General features: G+C 31.5%; 2 protein-coding genes across 2 annotated transcripts in view; one reads left to right on the plus strand and one right to left on the minus strand.

Moving 5' to 3' along the window:
• Positions 1 to 16,175, minus strand: part of Ktl (BTB/POZ domain-containing protein Ktl) — a 36,660-nt gene extending 20,485 nt beyond the window's left edge. The window contains exon 1 of the mRNA XM_015927910.3: positions 15,514 to 16,175. Coding sequence (XP_015783396.1) covers positions 15,514 to 15,651 — 138 coding nt within the window. The 5' untranslated portion in view covers positions 15,652 to 16,175. The remainder of the gene's footprint in view (positions 1 to 15,513) is intronic.
• Positions 16,176 to 16,747: 572 nt separating this feature from the next.
• Positions 16,748 to 18,128, plus strand: Stoml2 (stomatin like 2). The gene has a single exon (XM_015927909.3). The coding sequence runs from the start codon at positions 16,846 to 16,848 to the stop codon at positions 17,893 to 17,895; it is 1,050 nt and encodes a 349-aa protein (XP_015783395.1). The 5' UTR covers positions 16,748 to 16,845; the 3' UTR covers positions 17,896 to 18,128.
• Positions 18,129 to 18,375: the final 247 nt, after the last annotated feature.

Below are 18,375 nucleotides of genomic sequence, written 5' to 3' on the forward strand. Positions count from 1 at the left end.
AAGCAAAATCTGATTATCTAAACATCTTTCAGAACTTTTTTTTCTTCAAATGGAAAAATTGGCAAGAAAAGTTCCAGTGAAAATGATGATCATTACAAGAAGTTGTTATCAAGAAATTCTGGATTTGCTGAGGAATAAAATAATTGATTCAAATGGTTTTCCCTGCATTCTCATGTTAACATGCTTTTCATGGGAATGACAAAAGTTGAAATTGTTTATTCAGAGTAAATGAGAAAAAAAAGGTTTTACTTCTAAATTCAATTTTAAGCTTTCATGATTGGAAAACTTGTCAACATGAGCAAAGTTTCAGATTGTTTGAAATTGTTCATATTCGAGTCCAACTACAAGGTAAAGAACCTCAAGGCAGAAAAATTAGTTTGCTTTTAAATCAAATAGTTCAATAGAAGAAAAGAGAATCTGAAAAATATTCTTTTTGATTTATTCGTTGAATTGGGTGAAAAGAGGATTTTTTTGCTTTAAAGGAAAAGAAAAAGAATCGAAATTTGATTCAAATGTTTTGGTGTAAATGATTGTAAATAGAAGTGATAATTTTCAAGAAAAGTAAATCAATATAAAAGGTTTTGCTACAAGAAGCAGAAATAAAAGATAAATCTTATATTTCGATGAAAGAAAAGGAAAAATAGAAAATCGAAATTCATGATTGATTTGAATAAATGTTGCAAGTGAAAATTGGATGAAAAGATTTCAAGATATAACAAGATTCCATTGATACTGAACCGCAAAGGTAACGCTTACATAATCTTCAAGACTGAATATTTTGAATCAAAGTTGCTTCCAATGTGTAAAGATGCTAAAACAAGGTGTAACTTAATTTTGCTGTAAAATATTAGTTTAACTTGATTTGCTTTTGATGCATTATTTGATGTTTTGTTAATAACTTTTCATCAGATTATTTCAGCAGAAATTAGGAATAAATGTTTTGTCTCATGAAATAGGTTATTCAAGTTAGTCTTGCATTTTTGCGGCGTCTTTTTGAGTTAATATAAATGGAAATCATGTGATTCAATTTTCATGAATTGAACAAACAAAATGTGGAAGCAAAAATAATTTTATTTGAACATGTAAAATAAACTTTGAAAGACTAAACTTCAATGTTGAACGATTAATTTTATAACCCTTTTCGGTCTTCGCTTTTCTTGAACACCAACGTTCTTTGAGAATCTTAGGAAATTGGTTCGGCGTTGTTTCGGGCTGCTTACAGCTATCACTGACGGACGGGTAATGCTACTAACCTCTTATTCAAAACATGGTGTTTGTCAGCTTGAAGATTGTAAGTTCGAACGCTCAAGTTTTCCAAGTTCACCAAGAAATTTGACCTCTAACTGACATTTGGAGGTCATTTTCTAAAAAGTGCATATGTTGATTGGGCTACTTGGTTGATGTTTGTTCCATGTTAAAGACTTACACGGAGAGATAAAAAATTTTCGTTTCTAATCAATTGTTAACTGAACGGAAGGAAAACACTCATATTATCTGTCCAGCATGAGTTATGAACATGTAAAAGAATTAACTAAACGAAAAAATTTGCTCTTTCAGAAAATGACCTTCAAATGACAGTTAGAGGTCAGATTTTTAAGTAACCTTGAACGTACGAACTTATACTTCTTGAATCTGTTGAGGTTCAAGGTTCAATCTGAGGTCTATAGCAATAACCGTTCGTAAGTTATGAAAGGCGTAAAATGAAAAACGCCCGATGTACCTTCTGTGAATTATTGATTGAATTGATATATTCAATCTATTTAAGCAAGTTAATGAATGAAACATGTGCACAGATATGTTGTGTTAGTGTAAAGTTTTAAGTTTCAAGTCATAATGTAAAATTATTCAGTGACACAAGTGAAGAGCTTTATGAAGCTAAATATTGAGCATCTGACTAACCGAAGATGCAACATACACTTTAAGAGCCATCAGAAACGCTGCCAAAAAACTTAATTTTGGTCAAGGGAAAGAGTGTTTCTGTACCGTTCAGTTAAATAGTGACGAAATGTCAACCAGCTGTTTCCTACCTTTCACACACTCTCTTGCGCTCATTTCACTCGTAATCCAAGCACCATTTTCGTCTTCACCTTGCCCTCAAGGGGGGAACGATAACCTTAACTTTTCTGACCGTCTAAAGGTACAATAGCATTCTCTCCGATCCCTCATCATTTTGTAAAAATATTACAATTTTTCTCATAATAAATCACTAAGTTATTCGCTTTAGATATACCTATAGCTTTTCTTTTCTCACAGAGTCTGTTGGTTGAACCTCAGAGTGACATCGCATCAAATCAGCTCCATTTCCGCTGAGTCTGCTTCTCCAGTCACAAAATAATTGTTTGGAGAAAAATTCGCTTGTTTCCAACTTATTAATTTTTCAACTTGTAACAAACCTAAACCACTCTCAGATAATGACCTTCAAATTTCAGTTAGAGGTCTAAAAACGTAGTGACCTTGAGGGTTCGAACTTAATTTTTTCAATCTGCGGAAGCACACGGTTACAATATGAGGTTTGTTGCATCAACCGTGATTTTTGACATTTTTCGCGGTTAAGCGATAAAAAATGCATAAGAACAAAAGTTCCCAAAATTAAAGCGAAGATTTAAATTTTCTAGAAATTCCTAGTTGAATTGGTTGTTGCATTTAATGTGAAATGCTCTTCGTGTTGCTTTTGTTGACCATTAGTGAATTGAGTAAATGCATTTGAAAAAGCATAAACTGAGTTGATCAAAAAGAGATTCATTTTATCATTCAACATGATAAATATTTTATCAGTTGATTTATCAGTTGAAGATGAACAATTGTTATTAGAATTTATTGATGTTCTCAGTGTGCTGAAAGAGGAAAAAAGAAAAACAAAAGAAGAAAAAAACTGTTCCAAATGATGGCCATAGAGCAAGAGAGGGTTTTAAGTATAAGTATATGGAAAGTGTCAGATACAATGTTGCAGTCAATTTATATCAACTTGGAGTAACATTGAGATGAAGTAAAAGTTTTGCCATTTTCACTCCCAAATGACTAGCACCAATTTCAATCCATCATGATCTGGTCATATTTCTTATTTCACTCTTATTATCATCCCAATAATGATAATAATAATCACCACCATCATCATCGAGATCTACTTTTTTCTCTTCTTTTTTTTCTTCTCTTCTCTTCCCTTCCCTTTCAATTTCATCTTTACCATTTCACTTGATTCCAGTCTTATCACTACTTCAATCTGACAATAACTGAGTGTAACATTCAGCGTTTGATTGATACAACTCTGTCAAGTATGAAAAGAATGAAACTTGTCTCATGTTGAGACGAAGATGAAGTACAACTGAACCTTTGAATAAAAAATTGCAAGACAAGAGACATGATAATAGTTTGAGTTGAACACGAATAAATTAACACAAATCTCACCCGACAGAAGAAAAGAAGAAAATTTGACGAAAAAATTGAAAAATCATTTCCACCGACTAATAAATTAATGTCATTAGAAGAGGTAAAATTGATCATTACGACATTAAACAATTGTGATGCTAATTAAAAACGATTAGCAACTAATGAATAAAACTGAGAGTCTCTGGTCTTGCAAGAAGTTGATGAAATGAATGTTGACAGATGAGATTATTGCAAGTTACCAGTAACGTCACTCATCATGAAACCAAAAGTTTCAAGCAAAAGGCAAGAAGAAAAAAAATGAAGAAGCAAAAAGTTCAACTAAAGGTGTATTAAAAAAAAAGACTTTTCCAGCCAATAGAATGAAAATTTATCCTTTTTTGCCATGAAAGAGGTTGAACAAAATACACATTATATAACCTCAATTTTACCATCCATAGTTGGCTAGTCAATGCCTTAAAGGCTTAAACATTTTTTTCCTTCTTCATTCATTTCTGAACATTTTTCTTTATCCATAACTTTTTCTCATCATGTTTGAAACAAACTCTCATGTTACAAAGTTATTTTTTTTCGACTTTTTTTTCTCTCCATTCTCCTTTTACCTTACACTGTGTCTAAGAGGAAAGATTAGACTTACTCTGAATTACCTTATTTTCCTGTTCTGTCTTCTTCCTGTGCCTCAATTTTTCCACTGAATAAGGATAAAGTCATGATGATACCAATGATCATGTCTTGTTAGAAGAGAGAAGAAATGCTCTTCTTTTCCCTGCTGTTGCTACTTTTACTCAAAAATCGATACTACCTCATGAGAGAAGAAGGGAGAATAAAAAAAGTACCCTGACTTGAGTAATATTTTCTTGAGGATACATTTTGAAATGGTGAAGAATAAATAAGTCTAAAGAGGAGAAGAGAAGAAAAAAATTTTTGCCTTTTTTGCTCTCTTCTTTCACTCTCATTTCATGAGATTACAAGAGGCAAAACTAAATGTCTACTGTTATTACAAGAGCAACTATTAAAAGGGAATGCAAGAAAGTGAACAGGGAATAAAACCTGGGAGTGAATAGGGATTGGTTCAAGGCTAATGTGAAGCCTAACGAAGGAGTTAAAGCTCAGTTTAGAGATGGAAGGAACAAATAAGTGGAACAAGGATGAAAAGGGAAAAGAAAAGGCTTTTCAAGACGCAACTGAAATGGCCAAAAATGGATGCAAAATTACATGAAAGGATAGTTGCTCAGATGAAGCTGAGTTGGTTAACAGAGGCTGGTTGTAAAGTTTAATGTAAATGGATACAAAAATGATGTATAGATATTTAGATGGAAACGTATCACAATTTGGATCGATAATGTGTGTGTGTGTGTGTGTTTCCCTGTTTGGGTTACACTTTGTCATCCTATTCTTGACTAACCAGATGTCAACTGGTTCCCTTTCAGTTAACCCAAATAATGGACAGTCAAGGTGGACAGACACTTTGCTTTACCAACTGTTAAATGTTGCCTTAATCATTTTGTTTCCCTGTGATTCTTTTAATCTCAATCTTTCGACTTACAGCTTAATCAATAGTTGACCATCACAATGATTGATGGAAGCAGCAAAAGATTTCTTGCAGCATTTTTTTCACTTTTAACTTGATTTTCCATTCTCTGGTCCAGTTGAAATATTGAAATTTTTTGGGTTCAACTTTAATGAAACAGATTATCTGATCATCAGAGTCATTGTTTTCCATTATTCATTGTTACATAGTCTCGTGTTGTCTCTTTCAATGGCAACACTTTTCATTATTAACTCAATGATAATCTGATTAGAAATGTGTGTTTCATGTTTACAGCTATTTTCCATTAAATTTGATCAGTTTTTCTTCCTCTTCTTAACACTTTCATTTTCTGTCTCAATGTTGGACAAGTTTACCATTGAAATTGTCAAGTCAATAATGATTTAGTCAACTCAACCAATATGATTTCATTTTTGCTCAAAAGCTCTATTATTTATCATTGAATGTGACAACTTTTGATCACCACAAAGTCAAGTATCGAGAATGAATTGAAATGAAAAAAAAAAGTTTTCTTTTTTCAATCAAAAAGATAACTTTTCAAAGAGCAAACTTTTTCATTTCATCCAAATTTAAATGTCTTTACATTAAGAATAGTGTGAAATTTTTGGGAAAAACCAGAAACTCTATTTTGGTTTGGAAACTTTCAAATTGAATAATCATGTAAATTGAAGGATGAAAATAATGTTGAATGTAAAAGCAAAGTAAATCCAGCAATTGGTGAAACTAATATTAATAATGGGTTTGAAAGCAGAAATGAAATTTACGCTGAAAATGGACGTTAGTCAATAGTTTTTGTATTATCCAGAGTTTACGGGAAAAGCTTTAAGCAAATAAAACAAAAGATTATCTTGACAAGCATTTTGGAAATCAGTTTACCTTTAATCTCTTGGATCAATTCAAACAAAACATGGATTTAATTCAGCAAATAATAGGTAATTGGTTAAAAGCACAAAATCTTTGGCTAATATTTTCTCTTTACTGTTTCTTCCAAACTCAGGCATACAAATACACCAATTATGACAGTCATTTCAGATTATTAACAGAATGTGTAGTAACGAAAAAATCTTTCTTATAATTGGTAACAGTTTATTTCAATCAAACCCAAAGTTTCGTTCAAAAGGTAAACAGATTAAGTGAATCAACTCCTGAGTCTATGGTTACAAGGTTTATTAGGACCAGTCTCTCACCAGATTCAAAGGGGAAACCTAAGAACAATGAGCGATTGAAGCCACTAGATTGGACGCTTGTTGGATTACCAGGAGTTGACTAACAATGATACTAAATCTTTAGTTTCGAGTCCAACATTCAGAATGGATACTCTTTTGTCATCATATAATTTTAAAATGCATCCATCCACGCTGATGATGAGTTTTATTTGAATTGCGGTCGAGTGGATTTTGAGATTGTGTGAGTGATGAATCGGATGGCAAAAACGATTACGAAGACACTGTCGTAATGAATGGCATTCCTAGTTTACAAGGTACTCTGAGGTTGGTAGGGATAAACGGTTAGACAATGATCAATGCATCTAGCCGGCTGTAAAGCCAAGTGGATGATGGAAATTATAATTACAAATACAGACGTGTGATACATTACGAGAGGGTGAAAGTTGGTAGGGGCCCAATCAAAATGGAAAAACACTCTTTAACGGAATGTAGATGTGCGTTTACTGCCTACCAAAACCTAATATGACCTCAGATTAAACGCTGACATAATCTATAGCGATTTCCGAAAAAAGACCTTCAATAACTTAAACTTGGAATATAGCAAATGAGTATCTAACAAACTTCCATTCAATAAACATGTCTCTAGATCTAAGAGTCAAGTAATAGACAAAAAACATCTTACAATTTTAAGATGTCTAGCGAAAGATACAAGAATGGGTATGGCTAGTACTGTAACCACCCCTTTAGAAACCCCATTCAAGTTATCATTATTGTTGCAAACATTGTTATTGTTGATTAATCAAAAGTACAAGTTCACAGTCCTCTATAACAGGTTGATCTCGCATGATGAGGCACTAAAACCTCGGAACGAGGGCCCAGTAGAAAGACGTTTTGAAGGATGTTTGGAAAACGGCAACTAGCAGTGGCATATCCCCTCCTCGAGGTGTAACTGTTAACATGAGTGAGCAGCCCCTGTATTGAGGGAGGAGACTGTCCTCAGTATTGAGGTTGTTACAAGATAAGTCTCATTCATGGCTAATATATGATTTCTAAGAAAAGAGATCCAATATATTCTTGTTGGAAAAATTCCCGTCAATTCCAATTGCTATATGCTAAGTTTGAAAAAGCTATTAATCCTAAAGAAGATCCTGAAATAGAGGAAATGGACCTTTCTCAAGAAATTGAGCCAATGGACTTGATTAGTTTTTTATTGTTCACATTTATTATGTCTATTTTTATATTTATTCTGATAAATTCTTTCTCAGAATTGTTTTTTTTTTAAATTAAGAGAAAATGTTATTTTCTAATCTAATTATACCTTTTATATTTAATTTCAGAACATGTCAAGATGTAAGATATATCTTTTGTAAACAAATTAAACAAGATTTTTCAAAATTGATGTAAAATTGAATTGACTCTATGCTCACTCAATTGTGGAGTCAATCACGACTCCAAAATTAATTGGCTCGACAAAAAAATATGTTGATCGAGAAAGGAGTAAGTACAGAAAATGTTTCTTCAGAGTAAATATAATAGTAGGAACTTTTTGAGTTTTTAGGGGCATAAAAACTGACAATGAGTGACACTTTGTGAGTCCAATAGAGCTACAGAAGTTACAGAAAAAAGATTCTAATGAAAAAATACGGTCACACAACTGTACAAAAGGCGACGGAAGTTTCAACTTTGGCCCCTTTTTTCTAAACCTTATGAAATTTTTTAATATAACTATTAGGCTCAGTTTTTATGCCCCTACGAACTCACAAAGTCACAACTCAAAAGGAAAATTTTCTAGCCTACTCCTGAAATTCCCTGTATACAGCTATGATGAGGAAATAGGATAAACAATTGAGCAACGTTTATATCATAAAAGTCAACGTATTGTGACCAAAGTTGTAAAGTCGTAAAGTTGAGTCGAGAAATTAAGGACATTTTGATCATAAAATTTCGTCTCGGTGAAACAGGTAGAAAGTTGAATTAATCAGGTAAAACTCATAAAATCATTACAATATCATTAAATCCTCAGTCATCAAAGTGTTGGTCAATCGAAAGTTTTGTTTTCCAATAAAGTGAATAAAATAGTTTGAACATTTATCATTGTAAATCCTTCCTTTCAGAACCATTTACTCATCAAAACGATTGTATTAAAATTGGTTCGTTGGCTTGAAAAACTCATCAAACTTGAGCTTCACAAGTTTTACAATCGATTTATCAACATTTACTAAAGGGTTAAATCGATCTCTCGACATGAATCGGATAAGCTTGCAATTTGTTTTACTTTATTTTCTTCTTTTCATTTTCTAAGTGAAAGCATACAACACTGTTCATTTTACACCATTAATCATTTCACTACAATAAATTCATTAATTTCATTTCAATATCAATTTTCCTCGTTTTTCACTTGACAAACAAATTTTGTTTCAAAAATAAAATGGAAAAATGGTTTCAATGAATTTCGATGAGAGTCATTTAAAGATTGATAATCAAAGTTAAATATCCATGTTGATGTGTTTCCTTGTTATGTTGATTTTTTTCTTCTTCTCAACCAAATGATGATTGACATGAACTTTTTTCATGAAAAAGCGAACAAAACTCAACCAATGTGAATGCAAGTATTAAACGATTGAAACAACTTGACTCAAGCTTTTCTTTTCATTGAACAAAAAGTATCTATTTCAAGGTGAGTTTGCTGTTCCAATGATTCTTTACGAATAAATTTATCTGAAATGTACAAAATTGTAGCACATTAACAAGGTCTTAACGATCAGACAGCAATCAAGACGAACTTATAAATGATTGAAAAGCATTAAAAACTTTAATAAGGTTGAGCTTTACAAACTTTTCTAAAAATAAGTTCACTTTGTAATCCAAAAATTAAACGATTTTATTAAACTTTTGAAAGCCTTCGATTGAAAAAAAGTTTCAATTCATAAATTTCTGATTCAGTCTACACCAAGATCCAACTGAAATCTTCCACAAAAGAAAATCTTTTATAATGTAAATCATTGACAAAAGAATTGAATATTGAATTTAATATCTCATCTGATAAAAGTTTTGAAAATAATTTCCAAAAATGATTCACCAAAAGAAGGAGAAAAAAGATGTTTTTTCGTTGGCATTTCGTTCAATTTTGAAGTAAATTTTCAGGCAACCAAAGAGATTGAAACTTGAAGGTAAATGAAAAGATGTTTTTCAATTTGGAACAATAATGAAAAAAGAACAAAATTTGTATCAAAGTCGAAATTCGGCAGAAAAGTCATGCTCGATGTTTGGATGGTTAATTGGATGAGAATGTTGCTCCAAGAAAATGAACATTGATTAACAATGTTGTACTTGGTATTTGATGAAATAATTCATTGATGTCTTGACAATCAGTTTTATTTGAATGGCAAATATGAACAAGCTTGTTGGTATAAGAAGCAAAAAAAGGTTTAACATGGTAACAGACATAACAAGTGTTGTTTACAAGGTGGCAACTCTAATGAGAAGATTACATTTTGTCAGAAATGTCATTTCAAGATGAGGCTTTCCAGTCAACCCTTGAACGATTCAGTTGAAATAAGATAAAGATTACAAGAATCAAATGAACCATCAATTGGTTTACCTATTATTATTGAACAAAAAACACGAAACAAGAATCAGTTAACTAATGAGAATCAAACTCAACTTTTCATTGTGATTATTGTCTGTGTCTGTCTTTGTATTGATTTCAGGTTAAACAATCAGAGAAGATGGAAAAAAAGAAACTTTGTTGACTTGAAAGGGTAAAGGAAAGAGAAGGAAAAAATAGGTAAAAAAAGGTAAGAAACAAAGTCACGCAAGGAGTTATTATTTTGACTGTAAAAAAGGGTTGTTCATTGAATATACAATAATAGTTACATGAAAAGGGAATTGAGATAATTTACTGATCATGTAACACGTTTCAGTCTGGTAAAACCATTATTTCATTGTCGTTTGTCACAAAGTTACATGAATAAATCAATTTTGTTTCAATTATTTTCGTCGCTGATAATAACAAAATGGGCAAATTCAATTAATCTTGAAAAGTTTCATGATAGTTTGGTGGAAAAAAGTTACAAAAAATCAATTTTAAATTCAAGTTTACATATCACTGGTTAGCAGGTTAAAGCTTTCCACCTTTTCAATTTACCTTCTTTATTCGTCTTTTCATGTTTAAAATATTCATTTAATGGTTAATGTCTAATAGTGGCTGATAATTGTTGCAATCTTGTTCACTATTATACTTAAAAGATAATCCGACTTGAATTACAAACTCGTTCAATTGATTTTGAATAGCTTTTCAAGAGAGACTAACATGAAATGTTTATGTGGCTAAGAGTCGGTAAAAGATTAAACTCGATAATCAAAAGTATTTATCAAGGTATGACTGGTAAAGAATGGCGATAAAATCCTTTGCCTTTGAGAGGTAACTCACAGTCTAGACAGGCGTAAGCGCTAAAAAACAGTTATTTTCTGGAATAACTCAGCAACCCTTGATGTCAGAAAACATTTGACATCATTTTCAGACTTATTTTTGATACTAAGCTCGAGCTCATCCAAGGTCTTTTTTCGGGAATTTTTACTTGAGATCTTTAGAGGTCAAAAGAACATTTTTTTCATGTAATTGAGCCATGATTGCTTTACATCTCACCTTACAAATAACGGGAATTGTGGCCAGCAGATCGATTGAAAGGCTCACATAGAAACTAAATTTTATCCAATATTGAACTTGTATTATTGTCATGTAAGACTAGGTCAGAACTCACCAAAATCAAAGTGAATTTATTTTCATGATTTTTAAAAACTCTTTTTGTGTTTCCACACATATATCGATAGTTATCCGTGATATAATGATGAATTTCTGCAAGAGTTGCAAAAAAGGGTTCGAAAAGTTTTGAGTGACCTTCATATGACCTCTAAAGGTCAAAGGTCAAATGATCGAAAAATACTCATTTGAACAATCCATTTAAACTATTTTAAAGTGAAAATGGAAGTTAATTTTGTTCACTTTTATTGAAATTTCATTGAACTTATTGACTTTAATTAAACATGTTTTATTCACAATATATCAAAGTAATCTAATGTTGAACTGAAGCAAGCTTTTGCTTTTTGTGATTCAACTTGGTTCAAGTCTTGTCTTTTTGAAATGCAATTTATTTGCTTCAGGAAAGGTGATTGTGATGAAAAGGGCCAAGATAAATGTTTCAAGATGAAAATGGATGGACAAATGGGAAAACATTATGAATGTCACCAGAGAGTGTAAAGGTAAACATGTAAAGATGAAAAGTTTGGTAAAAACAAGTGAACAACATTTTGGTTATCACTTTAGCATCATTCCCTGTCGACCATCTCAAGTAATTTAGCCATTTCTCTTCATCTTCTTGTAAAGAAAAGATGAAAGATTTTTCCTTTTCTTTCCATTCTTTTCCAGTTTTCTTGGTTATTATTTCTTATTTTTTTCCTCTATTACACTTTCACATCATGAGCATTTTCCCAGTGAAAGATGAGATTTCCATGAAACAGATTAAAACAAAACTCAATGAAATGGATTCCAAAGTTGAAAGATAATATCTTGTGATAAAAGAAAAAGAAATATTGATTCAGAAGATGAAAAAGCTTCTAAGCATTTGATGAAAATATTGATGAATTAATGATTGAAACGATAATAATTATTCTTTCATCAATAACAATTCAATCAATTTCATTGAATAAACACATTAATACCGGGTGTGGCAAAAGTTCATCAAAAACATTTTCACTTCTCTTCAAGAGTCTCTCAGTTAACCAGAACTTGCTCATTGCTTTATTTCCTGATTATTTCTGTTTACCCAATGATATAATCCAGTTAAGAATTTTCAAATTCAATATTCGGACAGAAATGTTGCAATTGAATGAATGAAAGATAATAGTTGAACCGAGAAAAGGCTTCAAGCAATTTCGTCTCTTCCACCAAATGAATGTAAACATTTTAAAGTTGATCAAATATGCTATTTAACAATATTAATAAAGTTGAAATTAATTGAAGTAAAAATGTTTCATTGATTGGGAGTTGAATAATGGCGTGTTTGGAGTAAAATTTATTTCAATTTTCAGGGAGTTTTGACAAAAAATCAATATTCTTGTTTGCTATTATATTTAGTAGCAAAAACGTTGCTCTTGGTTGGCTCTTAGTATTTAAATGATTATAAAGTTACAATGAATTAATGAATCGACATTGGAATATATTTCACTGATGTTTCCAGAATTGAATATTGATGAAAAGGTTGGTTAAAAGGGTTGATTAATTGATTCAATTGGGATTGTTGAGATTATTGAAACTGTCAGATGAAGTGAACTGAAAAGGCTTAGAGTGGGATTTGTGTTAATTTGGCAAATTGAAGGGAAAAGGTTTCATTGGGTTTAAACTGGATTTTGATCAACCATGAAATGAAAAGTTGAAACATTGGAAATGAAAAGAGTAAATGAACGGATTGTTAATTTGATCAATTCACAGTTTGTATTGATGATGAAAAGCGTTGGCAAAAAAAGTGAATCAATGAATTTTGTTCAAAGAATAAAAGAGTTTGGAAAAGACGGAAAAAGAAGAAGAAGAAGTTCTGTTTTCTTTTATTCAACATTCTGTTTCAGTTATTCCTTGTTTCAAAGTTCACTTTGATTCACTGGTGAAACTTGCAGTTGAAAGCCAGGTAAAAGTAAATATTACTTTTGCTGGTTAACAAATTGGATCCATTTTTTTGTTGACATGAAATTATCTGTATCAACATCTTGATACACAGTTGCTCATTTAAGTATCATTTCAGGGTGAAACAAAGAGAAAAAAATGATTCGAAAGGATATTGAACATGAAAAGTGTTGACAAGTCAGCTTAAGGGTTGACGTTCAGGTGACTTGAGCTGTGAAAATATTTTTAGGTCAATGGTGAAGGGTTGATTAGCTGGTTGCAATAGTTAATAACAAGTGAAAACAAAACTGTAATAAGCTTAATTTTAGATGATATTGTTCACTTCATCTGTGATCATTTTGGGTTCAATTGTAAATGAACAGATAATTGAGTTTCATTTGTTAACCAATTTCCAAAGGTTTCATGAGTTGAATGGATAAAAATGTTTTCACTGAACACTTGGAAAGTAATATTACAAGGGAAAAGAGGATTGAGAGGTTGACCTGAAATGGGTAGACAAACGGTTGAAGTGAAAATGATGATTCGAGGTGAATCAATTGGTTGAAAATTAAGTTTAAAATGTTAATGAAAAAAAGTTAAAGTTCAATTTAAATTGGGTTAACAATTTATAACTAGATTGTCAGATAAATTAGATGGCAAAGTAAACTTGATTAATCAGTAAAATGGGTAAATAGAGTGTAAAGAAAGCCAACAAAATGAATTCACAGGCAAAATTAATGGATTAATATTTTATTTTCAGGGAATAAATGAAATGTGAAAATTGAAGGATACAAATCACAATTATGAGTGAAAGCTTTTCTGTTCATTGATTTTACAAATACAATTAGGAAACTCTGAAAACTATCGATTCATTTTATCGTTTTTTTATCAATCAGTTGCTCATTTGGATACACAATTTATTGTAAAATTGATTAAATGCGATCTTGATTGATGTTGGTTTAAAAGATAAGTGATTTGAAGAGTTGGTTAAGAGTTTGCTGTAATTATATTTTTTTAGATGCATTAACAGCTAATCTATCAAAGAGTATGGATTGTTTGATGTTGAAAGGGGAATGATGGTTCATGATAAACTGAGAGTAAATTTCAGGGTTTCTCAGGTGTAAAGCTCAATTCGTTCGAATGGAATCTTTTAAAATGAAAAATGTTTCTCTCTATAAATGGTTGAAATCATTGACTAAACAATCGCTTCACTCTGTGTTCATCTCGATGGAAAGTCATTCAATTATGATAACTTGAGTTTGCCAAGAGTTGCATTGAAAATTGAAACAAATGTACATTTTTATCGAAGGCAAGTTTTAACTAAGCTCTGAATTAGACAATTTTTCGACTTTTTACTGACAAAGAATCCAAAGATTGGTAAATTCATTTCAAGACATTTAAAGGTCCAAAAAATTTGAAGTCAAAGTCAAATTCAAAATCGTTTGTTTTGATATCTTTAAAGCCTTTCTGAAAGTGTTACAGTTTTTATACAGAGTTTTGAAAAAAGACGGAATTCGAATTGGAATTTTTACATTGAATTTTTATACTAAATGCTGTTTTACATGAGATGAGTTGAGAAATTTAAGGAACTTTATTTCAAGAATTTTATCCAGAAAATCTCATTTTGACGATCGTTTGACTTGCTTTTAGAATTGAAATATTTATTCGAAAAAGACTTTCGTTGGACATTTTCTAATGGTAAAGGTCAGCTTGGATCATTTTGGTATGAAAAGATTTCTCTGGTGTTCAGATGAACTGAAATCTCCGACTATAAATCCATTGTAATGTTAACAGGTTGGGTTGAGAGAAAAGCAATTTTTTATTTTTATTTTTTTCATTCCAAGAAATGAAATACAAGCAAGAAATGTAAATTAAATATTTAATTCTGATTGTTGGTGAAAAATTTGGTTGCATGTAATTTTGATTTGGTTTGACCAAAAAATTGATTTAGCAATATTGACAGGGATTCATTGTTGAAATCAGATGTTATCTTATTGAACATTTGTTTAGATTGGTTTCCATTCTTGTGTGTTATCGATTGAATAGATGATGAATTATCATTTAATGTAATTGAAAACTACCTGAGGTTTCCTTTATCATGTTGACTGTTTACAAATAAGCAAGTGATTAGCTCTACCTAAGGGCAATTAATCGTGAAAACCAAATAACCGTTTCATTTTTGAATCAATAAGATTGCTTGTATAGCTTGACAGCCTAAAGGAAGTTGTATCTGAAAAGAAGGCAAAAATTTCATTTATCTTACATGCTATGATATTTCATGTTGATTGAAAAGTAAATTATTTATTTTCACACCAAAATTGTTTCTTGTTTCACAGTTTTCATTTTGTGGGTTAAATAATGAAAGTGACAAAAAGATTAAACTTTAATGACAAAATTGATTGTCTTCTGTATAAACAACAATTTATTCAAATTCATGAGGTAAAATCAAGAGTAATGCACAACCAGATTGAAAATACAAGAAACAGTTGAAGGAAAATGTTTACAGAAATGAAATTATCTTTATAAAATGTTTACTTGGAATGAGAATGAAATAGTCAGATTAGTCTTTGATGGTCGATAGTTGTAATGGTAATTATTACTGTAAAGATGCTCTTGTTAGCTCATTTGCTGGCTATAGCCATGAATACAGGGATGCTTTTGATTGTTGCAACAATAAAAGACGCTCAAATGGTTCATTGAATGGGTTGAGATAATTACCAAGTGGAGAGGAAAGAAAAGCAAGATTATCTTCTTACCTGGGAATCTTTTGTAATCTTGGAAGAATCAGAACTGGTTAATAGTTTGTTGAATAGTGAATCTGGTTCACGATTGAGTGTTTCAAATGTTGTTGAATAGTAAACTCCACCAACGTTTAAATCAACAATTTTGCTCATGATGAATCCTTTTGTTGTTGCTATTGTTGTTGATGTTTATTGGATGAATGGCAAAACGAGAAACAAAATATGATTTTTGTAAACCAATTTTTCAGGTTAAATTGTATTTCAAATGGTTTGTCAGTTGACTAGTCCAACAGAGGCTGGTTTAAGATGATGGTAATTGGAAGAACACTGATGACTATAACAGGATTGAAGATGTTTGGACACTTAGCCAGAGAAACAGGTCAATTTGGTCAAAGTGAGTTTTACAGGAAAGGAATTAGTTAAGCTTGGAATGCAGAAGATAAATAATTTTGATGATATTAGTGTTATTTTATCTCTTTTTTGGTAGATCTATTAATGATATGAAGATTGGTTCTAGTTGAGTTGCAACAATCCTCAAGATTATCACTTTTTTTATACTTGTTTTTGTTGTAACAGCATAAAGAGACGTTTGAAGAACAGGCCACAAGTTGGATCGATTTTGATTTCGTACAAAACTTGCGCTCTTGATCAACAATCTGTTTTGTACTGAGTACCTGCGCCCTATTACCTGAAGTAACTTTTATCCAATTATAAAAGATACTGTTCGTCTGGATTCGTATACCAAAAATGATGGGTTACTGGTGGCATCTACATGATAACAGCCCAAAGAGTTTAGTTGAAATACAATTTATGCCTGAAATCAGCTGATGTAGAGCTTCATAGGATCCAATTTGGTGGCCAACAAGCCTTGAAGCACACATGAAATACTCACGATTATCAAATGGTTTGAATTAATACGAATAGCGAATAGGTGAACAGGTATTAAAATGTACAATCGCTTGTGTTGTCAGTATTGGCTGTATTTGTTAAACTGGTTACAAGATGAGCGACATTTTATCAAGTTTGTGTGGCGTTGAAAATCTGTAACTTATGTCTATTTGTGTTTGAATAAATGAATAAATATTGTTAATTTAGAGTCAGATGTGAATTAGAATCAATTAAATTAAAAAGGAAAATAAATAAGCTTCAATTATTTCAATTTTACCGGTTAAGTTATTTTCAGGTTAACCATAGCAACAAATATCAGCTGTGCTTCCATGTGACTTGGACTTCACCGTTAATTGAAAATTTGGTTGCAATTTTATCCATCAGTTACATCAGTATATTGTTTTAAAAAGTTTGTTATAATCTTTTTTCGAGTGCTGTTCTGGTCATCAATTTTTCATAATGTTCTCTGTCCCTAGGAGTCTTGTTCGTTTACGTTCAGTGTATCCATTAATCTATAATGGAGCTAGATTTCGGTCAAGTTTACCTATGAATACAGTTGTAATTTTTGTACCTCAACAGGAAGCATGGGTGGTTGAAAGAATGGGAAAATTTCACCAAATTTGTGAGCCAGGTTTAAATTTTTTAATTCCAATTGTGGATAGAGTCAAATATGTTCAAAGTTTGAAGGAAATAGCCATTGACATACCAAAACAATCAGCAGTTACGTCAGATAATGTTACCTTGGCCATTGATGGTGTTCTTTACTTGCGAGTAGTTGATCCTTATAAAGCATCATATGGAGTTGAAGATCCAGAATTTGCAATAACTCAACTTGCCCAAACTACAATGAGATCGGAGATTGGTAAAATAACTTTGGATACGGTTTTCAAAGAAAGAGAAACACTGAATATCGCAATTGTAGAAGCTATCAATAAAGCTGGATTAGCATGGGGAATAACCTGTCTTCGTTATGAAATTCGTGATATCAAATTACCAGAAAGGGTTCAAGAAGCCTTATCAATGCAAGTTGAAGCAGAAAGACGAAAACGAGCTGTAGTTTTGGAATCAGAGGGACGAAGAGAGGCAGAGATCAATGTAGCTGAGGGAGAGAAACAAGCTAAAATATTATCATCTGAGGCCCAGCGAATAGAGCAGATAAACAAAGCTCAGGGTGAATCGGCAGCAATTCAAGCCGTAGCTTCGGCTAAAGCAGCAGCATTGGAAAGGATTAGTAAAGCTTTGGCGAATAAAGGTGGTAATGCAGCGTCTTTGGTTGTAGCTGAACAATATGTCAAAGCTTTCTCTGAATTAGCCAAAAAGAGTAATACATTGATACTTCCTGCTGATACTGGAAATGTAAGCAGTTTAGTGGCACAATCAATGGCAATCTACAAAAATATTACCGATAGACAAGTTAACATGGAATCAACAAGCAAAAAGGATAAAGATGATAATTTTCTTGCAGAATATAACAGTGATATCGATGAAGATGACGATGAAAAACCATGATAATTTAACTTTATGTTAATTAGATGTTTATTGAATTGCAAGTGTACCATCAGGGCAACGAAAGTTATCAAACTCAAAGACCAAATACACTTTAACAGTCCCTTTGTAAAACTGTATTTATTTTCACTTCACTCCTCTTCTTCTATTCAACTAATAGTTTTTTTATTTATTCACCACGTTAAAGTATCCCGGTTTTCATCATGATTATTAAATTACATGTTAACGCTGTTAAATCAAAATTGAGTAGCATTGGATTATTCTGAAGACTTAGTATTTGGAAACATGATAATTTTCGCAGTGCAACTTTGCTAGTGAACGAATTTCTAAAGCCTGTCTTTCATAACTGAATAACAATTGAATGATTTAGTTTTGTGAAAAACTAATAATGATTTGTTTTAACGAGATACCGAGATGAAGTCAATACGAAAAAAACATCAATTCCTCGACATCAAAAAGATAATGTTTGATTCGCTTATTGAA

This window comes from Tetranychus urticae, chromosome 1, assembly GCF_039701765.1.
Source record: "Tetranychus urticae isolate SD_2017Ah chromosome 1, NJAU_TeUrti_SD_1.0, whole genome shotgun sequence".
NCBI classification, from domain to species: Eukaryota; Metazoa; Arthropoda; class Arachnida; order Trombidiformes; family Tetranychidae; genus Tetranychus; species Tetranychus urticae.

Excerpts from the sequence above, each read along its gene's own strand:
- Stoml2 (XM_015927909.3), top strand. The coding sequence starts at position 16,846 with ATGTTCTCTGTCCCTAGGAGTCTTGTTCGTTTACGTTCAGTGTATCCA.